This window comes from Thalassophryne amazonica, chromosome 22 (assembly GCF_902500255.1).
Source record: "Thalassophryne amazonica chromosome 22, fThaAma1.1, whole genome shotgun sequence".
Taxonomy (NCBI): Eukaryota; Metazoa; Chordata; class Actinopteri; order Batrachoidiformes; family Batrachoididae; genus Thalassophryne; species Thalassophryne amazonica.
Window position 1 is genome coordinate 25,015,430 of NC_047124.1, and position 13,280 is coordinate 25,028,709.

Consider the following 13,280-nt stretch of genomic DNA (forward strand, 5'->3'; position numbering starts at 1 on the left):
CCAAGAATAATGGCTTTTTTATTTACATAATTGGTATGATTGTTTGCTTTTTTGTGCACATTGCGCCTTAGGTATAGTGCATCACTTGTTCATCTTTCAACTCTGTCTTTTGTCTAATTTTTATCGACTACATCTTTAAAACATGACCACACAACTGATGCCCCATTTGGTTTTTATGTGACATTAGAACAAGTAAGAAAGACCCTTCGGCTGTTCCCGTGGTTTCACTCACCACAGCAGATCCAAGTTTTACGCTGGATGCCCTTCCTGACGCCACACCACATTATTATGCGACATTAGAATATTTATCATTAAAACATCTCCCGTAACATCTGTGCAAATGATCAATTAGCTCCAACAGAAACAAACATATGAGTTTTGCTAAACTTTGTATAAATATACAGTGCATCGAGAAGGTTTTGTTATGCCTTATTCTAAATCGGAGTAAATATTTTTTTTCTATCAAAATTGTACTCACAACACCCCATAATGACAACATAAAAAGTTTTTTCCTGAAATTTTTTGCAAATTAAAAAACAAAACAAAACAAAACCTAAGCAATCGCATGTAGATAAGTATACACAGCCTTTGCCGGCAGCAATTACAGCCTCAGGTCTTCTTCAATATGATGTCACAAGCTTGGTGCACCTATCTTTGGGCAGTTTTGGCCATTCCTCTTTGCAGCACAAAATTAATATCAAAATAAATAATAATAATAATAATAAATAATGTGTCCTTGCCTCAAGTGGAGGAGTTTAAGTATCTCGGGGTCTTCTTCACGAGTGAGGGACGGATGGAGCGTGAGATCGACAGACAGACCGGTGCAGCATCTGCAGTGATGCGGTCGCTGTATTGGACCATCGTGGTTAAGAGAGAGCTGAGTAGGGGGGTAAAGCTCTCGATTTACTGATCGATCTATATTCCGATCCTCACCTATGGTCATGAGATTTGACTCATGACCGAAAGAACGAGATCGCGAGTACAAGCGGCCGAGATGAGTTTCCTCCGCAGGGTGGCTGGGCGCTCCCTTAGAGATAGGGTGAGGAGCTCGGTCTCTCGGGAGGAGCTCGGAGTCGAGCCGCTGCTCCTCCACGTCGAAAGGAGCCAGTTGAGGTGGCTTGGGCATCTTTTCCGGATGCCCCCTGGACGCCTCACTGGAGAGGTGTTCTGGGCACGTCCCATCGGGAGGAGGCCCCTGGGAAGACCCAGGACACGCTGGAGGGACTATGTCTCTCGGCTGGCTTGGGAATGCCTTGGGGTTCCCCCGGAGGAGCTGGGGGAGGTGTGTGTGGATCGGGAGGTCTGGGCGACTTTGCTTGAGCTGCTGCCCCTGCGACCCGACTCCAGATAAAGTGGAAAAAAATGGATGGATGGATGGAATAATAATAATAATAATAATAATAATAATAATAATAATAATAATAATAATAATAATAATAATAATAATAAACAGCGCAATTACAATAGGGTCCTCGTAGGACTTTTTCCTACTTGTGCCCTAATTAATACAGAAGTGACAATCATGTTGCTGCTATGGAACAGATATTGTAGAACATGTTTTTACTGTTTCCTGGACAGTTTTAAAGAGAATTAAACAGCTGATGCTTCCATTTACCAAGTCTTAATTTGGGTTGTCTGACCCCTTAATCTCTTTCCTATCTTGACTACTGTATACAAGTACCCCCTCAAAAAAATCACATTTAAAGGACTGAGGGTGTTGAAAAAATATTGAAATTTACCACAAGACATAGAGGACTTGAGATATAATAGTTTTGACAAAATCTTTCAGCTTAGGTCAGCGTGACACTTTTACGGGACGGTGTAGACAGAAGTCTTCTTCTCACTTTGCTGTTCCTCTTCCTAATCTTTCAAATTTCTTCTTCCCCTCTTTCCATTTCCCTCTCTTCTCTCCTCCATTCATCAATACTTGTTTTTTGAACCACCATTCATTCCCGTATTCCCCAACTTCCGCTCCTTCTCGGCAGCTTCATCAACTAAGACGACATACGTCAGCTACAGCAATCATGCCATCTGAGGGGACCGGACAAGGCGGAGAAGGGCATTGAACAGGAGAGGGGGCGTGTCACGGGGGGCAGGGCCTAGTGAAAGAGAAGAAACGGTCACTCTCAGCCGACTGGCTGAAGGGCTGGTGGACAGACGGAGAGCAGCCAATGGAAACCAAGCATGAGACATTTTGTATTGTTCCGCATCAAACCACAGAGGTGGAACCACATAAACAGCCAATCAGTGTGCCTGCTTTCCTGCTGCTCATTGGTCCTATAACATGAACTTTTTCCTGTTTCCAGAAACAAAACAAAAATAAAAAGAGGCAACGTGCAAAAGGTGACATACCATAGGACGCTGTGGTGGACAGAGCAACTATTGACATATAAAAAAAGAAATAAAAAAAAGCAAAAATTAATAAAATAAAATAAAATAAAATTTAAAAAAATCATGTAGACATTCTATCAAAGGTGGGGGCTGGGAAAGAGATTTAACATTTTAAAAGATATTTAACAAAAGAGAGAAAATCTATGAGACTCAAACCTGTTTGTTGTTCTTCTCTACTTGTAAGTATTTTTGTGGTTGTGATGATTTTTTCATTCTTGTCCCACTGTTGTCCAATGGATCGCTCTTGCATAATGAGATGAGTGTGTTTCCTCCTGCTGTCTTGGCTAACTGGATTGTAGCCTCTGTTTGTGATCCTGTAAACGCCATGGTTGAAGCATGCCGGTTTTTATACAAAACAAAATAAAAAAGATTTATTTATAATAAAGGAATGTTTTTGCAAATGTGTAGAGTGGTGGTTGTCCTTTTGAAAAACAAAACAAACCAAAAAAAAAACCAACAACTCTGTTCTTACCTGACCAGTAGATGGCGGCATGCACTATATATTTTTTTTTTGTAAAATTTTGAGAGTACCTCGATTTTTTTATTTTTTTTTTATTTGCTTCAATCAGTTTTCATTTTTACAGAATATTTAGTCATAGTCTTGAATAATATGCATATGTCGCGGGCATGAATGAGCGAAGCTCGTCAGCATCTCACCATGTCATTTAGGTCCTTCAGACTTTATTTTGAGTAAATGCTTCAGGGGAGCATTAGCATGGAAAAAATTTATATCAATCATTTATATTTTTTTTATTTATCATTTATATCAAGTTGTAGAGATTTGCTTTCAGTTTGAGTTAAGGAAGATAATTTTAGAAAAAAAAATGTATTTGAAATGGAATAAACAAATTAAAATGTGTGAAATACCAAGTGTTCCAATACTTTTGAGGGCAACTGAGAAGCTCTCAGATATAGTGCAGCAAATAAGAGAATATTTAGAGTGGAATCCTGCAAATGGTGATACAAAGATCAAATTTGGCACAAATAATCCATAGACATGAACTCCTTTAAAAAAACTGATTGGTCACTTGAAATAGGCAGCCAGGTAGGGGTCAATTGAAGAATTACACAGGGGTCAAAATCAGGGTGGGCAACTTGTTCCAGAAAGGGCCAAGAGGGTGCAGGTTTTCTTTGCAGCCACTGACTCCACCAGGTGATTTCACTGATTTGAGCAGATGGAATCAGTTAATCAGTGAAATCACCGGGTGAAAGATGCTCCAATCATATATAAAACTACAACACATTATTTACCTGATCATAAAGATTCCAAAAAAGGTATAGTTTGGACAATCTGTGACTGAATGTTATGGAGTTATGAGGTAAAAGCAGCAAGGAAGGTGACAAAGGTCAGTTTCAGTTTGTACAGGGGTCAAAAATTAAAGTTGCTCCATTAATTTAGCTCCAGCTGAATTTGTGCTGAATTTTATGCTTGTATCACCATTTGAAGGATTGTTTCAGTTATCTGCTGCACTAATAAGCCAACAGAACATGAACCAGCTGTTGTCTGTTAGTACATAAGCCAACCCAAATTAAAGGAGAAATGCTGCTTTTAACCACCTGGACCTCATTTCGGACATAAAATACACTCATTTACTCACCAATATAAGTTTGGTGTGATTAGAAGTCCATAGTTCAAACGACGTGTTCAGTTCAAATCTGAAGCAAACATTTTTCTTCTTCTAAGGTGGATTAGAACTTTTTGTGGTACACAGCACCAACTACTGGACAGCAGGAACCTAGCAGTCAATGTGACACTGATTTGAAAATGCAGCTCTTTCAACTAGATGTGTGGTGCCGTGACATGTCAATCATCTGTGTCTAATCGGATTTCAGGAGAGTCCAGTGAAACCCCGGCCTCCACTCTAGTTCCACCCATGTCAGGAAGTGTTTGACATTTGAACATTTCCTGTTTCACTGTGACTGATAAATTGGCACTTCCTGTTTGAGTGAGCTTGCCACTGAGTTTCTGTGAGATTCCATGGGATCTCGTCTGTCAATCCAGGAAGTGTTTGACATTTGAACATTTCCTGTTTCACAATGACTGATAAATTGGCACTTCCTGTTTGAGTGTGAGCTTGCCACTGAGTTCCCGTGAGATTTCATGGGATCTCGTCTATCAATCCAGGAAGTGTTTGACATTTGAACAATTCCTGTTTTACCGTGGATTTGAAAATTGGCACTTCCTGTTTAGGACGCCCTGTACCATGAGTGAGCTTTGCGTCGCTTCGCTCGTAATATGTGTCTTAGCTTTTGTCATTAATGTAGTCATTTGTATTGTTTTAGTTTAGTCTAGTTTTAGTCAACTAGCGTATTTTCTAGAGTATAAGTCACAGTTTTTACTAGTTTGGGAGGTCCTGTGACTTATATACCAAAAACATTATGCAGTTGTTATTAATAATAACAATTACAGTAGCTATTTATATACAGTAGGACTTTCATAGGAATCAAAGCACTAAATAAAATTAACTCCAGTGCGTCTTTTACTCTGGTCCAATTTAGAGTATATGTCAGAAAATATGGCAAACATCCCAGGATTTTAGTCAACTAACTCACCTGTGGATTTAGTTGACTAAAAGTTGCAGGAGAGAGCTCACTAAAATCTTGTTATATTATTGGATTAAACAAGACTAAAACTAAAACAATTCAAATGACTAAATTAATGACTAAAATGAACATTTCAGTCACAACTATGCTTAAAATTAACAATGGCTTCGATTTGTACAATTTTTAAAAAAGTTCATAATTGTGATTATTTGATTTTGAATTTTGCTCCATTTTCAACTTTATTTGATAGATTAGATTAGGTAGAACTCTATTGATCCCTTGGGAAGTGTTGGGAAAGTGTCAGTACACGGACCCACAACAGGGGGCGCAAATGAACGGACAATGAAGAAAGTCAAATAACAAGGCTTTACTGTTGTGAACACGCACAACAAATACAACAAATCACAATTTCGGTCTCAAGTTAAATTCCAACGGTGTCGTGTGGGCAGGCTCGACGATAGGAGACGTCTGTCCAAGACGAACCGGAACCACCCGATTTCCTCTGCCACCGAACCCCGGGAATACTGGAACCGCCAAGTCCCGAACTCCCAGGTGGTCTCTGCCTCCGCTCGTTGGATCCGGTACTGCTGGCGAGGAACAGACACAGTCAGACGTGGGTACGGCTGCACCCAACAACACGTGGGGTGGAAAACACCACCTCCACCTCTAATCAGAATACAACACTGTCTAGTAACTAGGATACTTATCGAATATGTTCCTTTCACAAATGATGAAGGGCTGGCTGAGTTCGTTACCTCCTTGGTAGAGCGATATCTCGGCAAATGAGGTGGAGATGCCGTCCTGCTGATATACCTCCTCAGTGACTGGGATCAGCTGTCTCCAGTGATAGATGACAGCTGTCATCCTGGCTGCTCCCGTAAGGCGGCAGCGCCCTCCGCTGCCTGGAGCCCGCACTCCAGGCAGAGCGCCCTCTAGTGGTGGTGGGCCAGCAGTACCTCCTCTTCAGCGGCCCACACAACAGGAAGACTCCCTCAGGATTCCAGCAGCATTGTATAGCAGCACTCAAGTATCAAAAGTGTACTGGTAAAATGAGCCTAAATTGGACAGGTAACATGGAACCAATGTTTTTTTTTTTCTTTTCTTTTTAGTTTGGGGAAAAGTCCCCGATGATGATATGTTTTTAACCACGTTTATTTCAAGGATACTTTCACAAAATTAAAGTGGTGGGTTTGTCAACTGACAAGCCATCTTAAAGAAAATGCTCATGCCCTAATATGGTTTCCAGAAGATCGCCATTCGAAACATTATCTGTACTTGGGAAAACCTTAGAGGGTCTGGGAGGATTTCTGCAATAAACTGGGATATTCAGTCTTTGTGCTGGGGCCTTTTTGAAAATCGTGATAGGATTCTCAAGCTGTTTGTCAATTCACTCTCTCCTTCGCAAACCTGGCCATAGCTTGTTGCGCATTCACCTCTTTTTGGATCGCATAATATTGTCACGCATGCCCCAACACCACCAGGAGAGTTTCTGGATGTGTTAAACTTATGCTAAAGTTATACCACTTGCACAGTACGGGAGGTTTTCGCACACGATATGGTCCGCAAAATCTTGCGCGACATGATATTCATCAATAGTCTTGATCTTGACACGCCGGTTTGTCCGTGACCTTCCAGGATGCAAGTCCATGAACGCAAGAAAGGGGCTTGATTTGACGATGCCAATTCTGGATGGATAACACTGGATGACGTGCGTCGTGGTTTATGTTGGCCGCCACTGACACAAACTGTCAGCCCAACCATTAACTGTGATGCTAATCATAACTGTCAACTGTGGTTAGCACGGATTAGTATGTAAATAGTCCAGGAAACATGGTCAGTGTCATCCTACGTTAGCATTGCCATTAATGTGGTACGTCAAAAGTCAAAGACACAACATTTGGTATAAAATGGGGCAAACTCCAAATCTTCAAATGTGCTAATTTGAGGAAACCTCCAATTTGTGCTTGTGGAGAAAAATAAAGTTATCATTGATCACTTTTGCTCCATCTCATGCAAGCTCAAGCAGGGACTCGGAGTGGTATCACAGTGGCTGTTTCATAGATCAAAGCCTATGTAGCACCACTCAGTGACAGTTCTTCCTTTGAGTTTCTGTCTTACATGAACATGCTGCTGTGGCTCCATACTGCATTCAGCTTCAGTGACTGATTCCTGTTGACTATACAGCACGTCATAGAACACTTTATAGAAGATGTTGTTTCCCTGAGTGGTGGAGATAAAGCTGAACGCAGCAGGTTGAACACTGATCTTGATGAGGTTGTGCTTGCCCCATGACAGACAGTATTTTCCCTCAGATATCCTTTGAAAACAGGTAGGTGTGATATCAGCAAAGCTGCAAGTGCATTCAAGTCAATCCAGTGGATATGCTTGACAAATGAATGTCTTTGTAATGCATTAAGAACAAAAATAACTTCAGTCATCTTGTATGTTTTTGCTTTGTATTTTATTAATTTTGACAAAATAAATTTAACACAGTATAGTTTTATATCCACTTACTTCAACATTGTAGTAGCAAAACTAGATTTTAGACTTGACTGAATGATGAAAGACTGATGCTGTTTTAGATTTTGCATTCACTCTCTTTCCCCCCTTTGTGTGTGTGTGTGTGTGTGTATATATATATATATATATATATATATATATATATATATATATATATATATATATATATATATTAAAAGCCTGTGTACATGTATGCATGCATAGGTGCATGTGTGTGTATAATTTCGATCACGGAAAAACTGTGGAGAGCTGACATTTGCCGTTTGGTACGCTTATGTATCTTGGGTCAGGGATGAACACTGCCAAAATGGAATGTGGATAGGACTAATATTTTTGGAGAAATTTGAGATATTATGTAACAAAAGCGAACAAAGGACTAATATTTTTGGAGAAATGTTGGATATTACATAACAAACGTGAACAAACATTGATAGGACTAATATTTTTGGAGAAATTTTGGATATTACATAACAAAAGTGAACAAACATTGATAGGACTAATATTTTTGGAGAAATTTCAGATATTACACAACAGAAGCGAACAAAGGACTAATATTTTTGGAGAAATTTTGGATATTACGTGACAAAAGTGAACAAATATTGATAGGACTAATATTTTTGGAGAGATTTCAGATATTACATCACAAAAGTGAACAAAGGACTAATAATTTTGGAGAAATTTCAGATATTATGTAACAAAAGTGAACAAAGGACTAATAATTTTGTAGAAATTTTGGATATTGCGTAACAAAAGTGAACAAACATTGATAGGACTAATATTTTTGGAGAAATTTCAGATATTACTTAACAGAAGTGAACAAAGGACTAATATTTTTGGAGAAATTTTGGATATTACGTGACAAAAGTGAAAAAAATATTGATAGGACTAATATTTTTGGAGAAATTTCAGATATTATGTAACAAAAGTGAACAAAGGACTAATATTTTTGGAGAAATTTTGGATATTACATAACAAAAGTAAACAAACATTGATAGGACTAATATTTTTGGAGAAATTTCAGATATTACTGTTGGGAAAGTGTCAGTACACGGACCCACAACAGGGGGCGCAAATGAACGGACAATGGAGAAAGTCAAATAACAAGGCTTTACTGTTGTGAACGTGCACAACGAATACAACCAATCACGAAATGGACAACAGTCAATTCACAAAAGTGTCGTGTGGGCAGGCTCGAAGATAGGAGACGCCTCTCCAAGGTAAGACCCGAACCACACGGCTTCCTCCGCCACAGGACCCCGGAAATACTGGAGCCGCCAAGTCCCGAACTCCCAGGTGGCCACTGCCTCCGCGTGTCGGACCTGGTACTGCTGGCGAGGAACAAAGAACAGTTAGATGGGGGCGCGTTTGCACCCAAGACTCCGAACAGCAGGGAAGTTACCTCCACCTCTCGTTGGAACAGTAATCCACAAGCTATACACTAATCCAAAAGGATACACTCCGTCAGCTTTGATACGTTACCTCGTAGGTAGAAACGATATCTCGGCAATGAGGTGGAGGTGCCGTCCTGCTGATATACCCCACAGATGATTGCCGTCAGCTGTCTCAGGTGATGGGTGACAGCTGTCACCGTAGCTGCTCACGTGAGGCGGCGGCGCCCTCTGGTGCCTGGAGCCCGCACTCCAGGCAGGGCGCCCTCTGGTGGTGGTGGGCCAGCAGTACCTCCTCTTCAGCGGCCCACACAACAATTACACAATAGAAGTGAACAAAGGACTAATATTTTTTGAGAAATTTTGGATATTACGTAACAAAAGTAAACAAACATTGATAGGACTAATATTTTTGGAGAAATTTCAGATATTACGTAACAGAAGTGAACAAAGGACTAATATTTGTGGAGAAATTTTGGATATTACATAACAAACGTGAACAAACATTGATAGGACTAATATTTTTGGAGAAATTTCAGATATTACATAACAGAAGTGAACAAAGGACTAATATTTTTTGAGAAATTTTGGATATTATGTAGCAAAAGTAAACAAACATTGATAGGACTAATATTTTTGGAGAAATTTCAGATATTACGTAACAGAAGTGAACAAAGGACTAATATTTGTGGAGAAATTTTGGATATTACATAACAAACGTGAACAAACATTGATAGGACTAATATTTTTGGAGAAATTTCAGATATTACATAACAGAAGTGAACAAAGGACTAATATTTTTTGAGAAATTTCAGATATTACGTAACAAAAGTAAACAAACATTGATAGGACTAATATTTTTGGAGAAATTTCAGATATTACGTAACAGAAGTGAACAAAGGACTAATATTTTTGGAAAAAATTTGGATATTACATAACAAACATGAACAAACATTGATAGGACTAATATTTTTGGAGAAATTTCAGATATTACGTAACAGAAGTGAACAAAGGACTAATATTTTTGGAGAAATTTTGGATATTACATAACAAAAGTAAACAAACATTGATAGGACTAATATTTTTGGAGAAATTTCAGATATTACACAACAGAAGTGAACAAAGGACTAATATTTTTTGAGAAATTTTGGATATTATGTAACAAAAGTAAACAAACATTGATAGGACTAATATTTTTGGAGAAATTTCAGATATTACGTAACAGAAGAGAACAAAGGACTAATATTTTTGGAGAAGTTTTGGATATTACATAACAAACATGAACAAACATTGGTAGGACTAATATGTTTGGAGAAATTTCAGATATTACGTAACAGAAGTGAACAAAGGACTAATATTTGTGGAGAAATTTTGGATATTACATAACAAACGTGAACAAACATTGATAGGACTAATATTTTTGGAGAAATTTCAGATATTACATAACAGAAGTGAACAAAGGACTAATATTTTTTGAGAAATTTTGGATATTATGTAGCAAAAGTAAACAAACATTGATAGGACTAATATTTTTGGAGAAATTTCAGATATTACGTAACAGAAGTGAACAAAGGACTAATATTTGTGGAGAAATTTTGGATATTACATAACAAACGTGAACAAACATTGATAGGACTAATATTTTTGGAGAAATTTCAGATATTACATAACAGAAGTGAACAAAGGACTAATATTTTTTGAGAAATTTCAGATATTACGTAACAAAAGTAAACAAACATTGATAGGACTAATATTTTTGGAGAAATTTCAGATATTACGTAACAGAAGTGAACAAAGGACTAATATTTTTGGAAAAAATTTGGATATTACATAACAAACATGAACAAACATTGATAGGACTAATATTTTTGGAGAAATTTCAGATATTACGTAACAGAAGTGAACAAAGGACTAATATTTTTGGAGAAATTTTGGATATTACATAACAAAAGTAAACAAACATTGATAGGACTAATATTTTTGGAGAAATTTCAGATATTACACAACAGAAGTGAACAAAGGACTAATATTTTTTGAGAAATTTTGGATATTATGTAACAAAAGTAAACAAACATTGATAGGACTAATATTTTTGGAGAAATTTCAGATATTACGTAACAGAAGAGAACAAAGGACTAATATTTTGGAGAAGTTTTGGATATTACATAACAAACATGAACAAACATTGGTAGGACTAATATGTTTGGAGAAATTTCAGATATTACGTAACAGAAGTGAACAAAGGACTAATATTTTTGGAGAAATTTCAGATATTATGTTACAGAAGTGATCAAAGGACTAATATGTTTGGAAAAACTTTGGATATTACATAACAAACATGAACAAACATTGATAGGACTAATATTTTTGGAGAAATTTCAGATATTACGTAACAGAAGTGAACAAAGGACTAATATTTTTGGAGACATTTTGGATATTACATAACAAACATGAACAAACATTGATAGGACTAATATGTTTGGAGAAATTTCAGATATTACGTAACAGAAGTGAACAAAGGACTAATATTTGTGGAGAAATTTTGGATATTACATAACAAACATGAACAAACATTGATAGGACTAATATGTTTGGAGAAATTTCAGATATTACGTAACAGAAGTGAACAAAGGACTAATATTTTTGGAGAAATTTCAGATATTACGTAACAGAAGTGAACAAAGGACTAATATTTGTGGAGAAATTTTGGATATTACATAACAAACGTGAACAAACATTGATAGGACTAATATTTTTGGAGAAATTTCAGATATTACATAACAGAAGTGAACAAAGGACTAATATTTTTTGAGAAATTTCAGATATTACGTAACAAAAGTAAACAAACATTGATAGGACTAATATTTTTGGAGAAATTTCAGATATTACGTAACAGAAGTGAACAAAGGACTAATATTTTTGGAAAAAATTTGGATATTACATAACAAACATGAACAAACATTGATAGGACTAATATTTTTGGAGAAATTTCAGATATTACGTAACAGAAGTGAACAAAGGACTAATATTTTTGGAGAAATTTTGGATATTACATAACAAAAGTAAACAAACATTGATAGGACTAATATTTTTGGAGAAATTTCAGATATTACACAACAGAAGTGAACAAAGGACTAATATTTTTTGAGAAATTTTGGATATTATGTAACAAAAGTAAACAAACATTGATAGGACTAATATTTTTGGAGAAATTTCAGATATTACGTAACAGAAGAGAACAAAGGACTAATATTTTTGGAGAAGTTTTGGATATTACATAACAAACATGAACAAACATTGGTAGGACTAATATGTTTGGAGAAATTTCAGATATTACGTAACAGAAGTGAACAAAGGACTAATATTTGTGGAGAAATTTTGGATATTACATAACAAACGTGAACAAACATTGATAGGACTAATATTTTTGGAGAAATTTCAGATATTACATAACAGAAGTGAACAAAGGACTAATATTTTTTGAGAAATTTTGGATATTATGTAGCAAAAGTAAACAAACATTGATAGGACTAATATTTTTGGAGAAATTTCAGATATTACGTAACAGAAGTGAACAAAGGACTAATATTTGTGGAGAAATTTTGGATATTACATAACAAACGTGAACAAACATTGATAGGACTAATATTTTTGGAGAAATTTCAGATATTACATAACAGAAGTGAACAAAGGACTAATATTTTTTGAGAAATTTCAGATATTACGTAACAAAAGTAAACAAACATTGATAGGACTAATATTTTTGGAGAAATTTCAGATATTACGTAACAGAAGTGAACAAAGGACTAATATTTTTGGAAAAAATTTGGATATTACATAACAAACATGAACAAACATTGATAGGACTAATATTTTTGGAGAAATTTCAGATATTACGTAACAGAAGTGAACAAAGGACTAATATTTTTGGAGAAATTTTGGATATTACATAACAAAAGTAAACAAACATTGATAGGACTAATATTTTTGGAGAAATTTCAGATATTACACAACAGAAGTGAACAAAGGACTAATATTTTTTGAGAAATTTTGGATATTATGTAACAAAAGTAAACAAACATTGATAGGACTAATATTTTTGGAGAAATTTCAGATATTACGTAACAGAAGAGAACAAAGGACTAATATTTTTGGAGAAGTTTTGGATATTACATAACAAACATGAACAAACATTGGTAGGACTAATATGTTTGGAGAAATTTCAGATATTACGTAACAGAAGTGAACAAAGGACTAATATTTTTGGAGAAATTTCAGATATTATGTTACAGAAGTGATCAAAGGACTAATATGTTTGGAAAAACTTTGGATATTACATAACAAACATGAACAAACATTGATAGGACTAATATTTTTGGAGAAATTTCAGATATTACGTAACAGAAGTGAACAAAGGACTAATATTTTTGGAGACAT

At 36.2% G+C, this 13,280-nt stretch overlaps 1 protein-coding gene across 1 annotated transcript in view; it reads left to right on the forward strand.

Annotated features, from left to right (window-relative positions):
- Positions 1-2,796, forward strand: part of grm8a (glutamate receptor, metabotropic 8a) — a 666,822-nt gene extending 664,026 nt beyond the window's left edge. Inside the window, exon 14 of the mRNA XM_034163875.1 lies at positions 1,986-2,796. Within this exon, the coding sequence (XP_034019766.1) occupies positions 1,986-2,035 (50 nt within the window). The 3' untranslated portion in view covers positions 2,036-2,796. The remainder of the gene's footprint in view (positions 1-1,985) is intronic.
- The last annotated feature ends 10,484 nt before the right edge of the window (positions 2,797-13,280 follow it).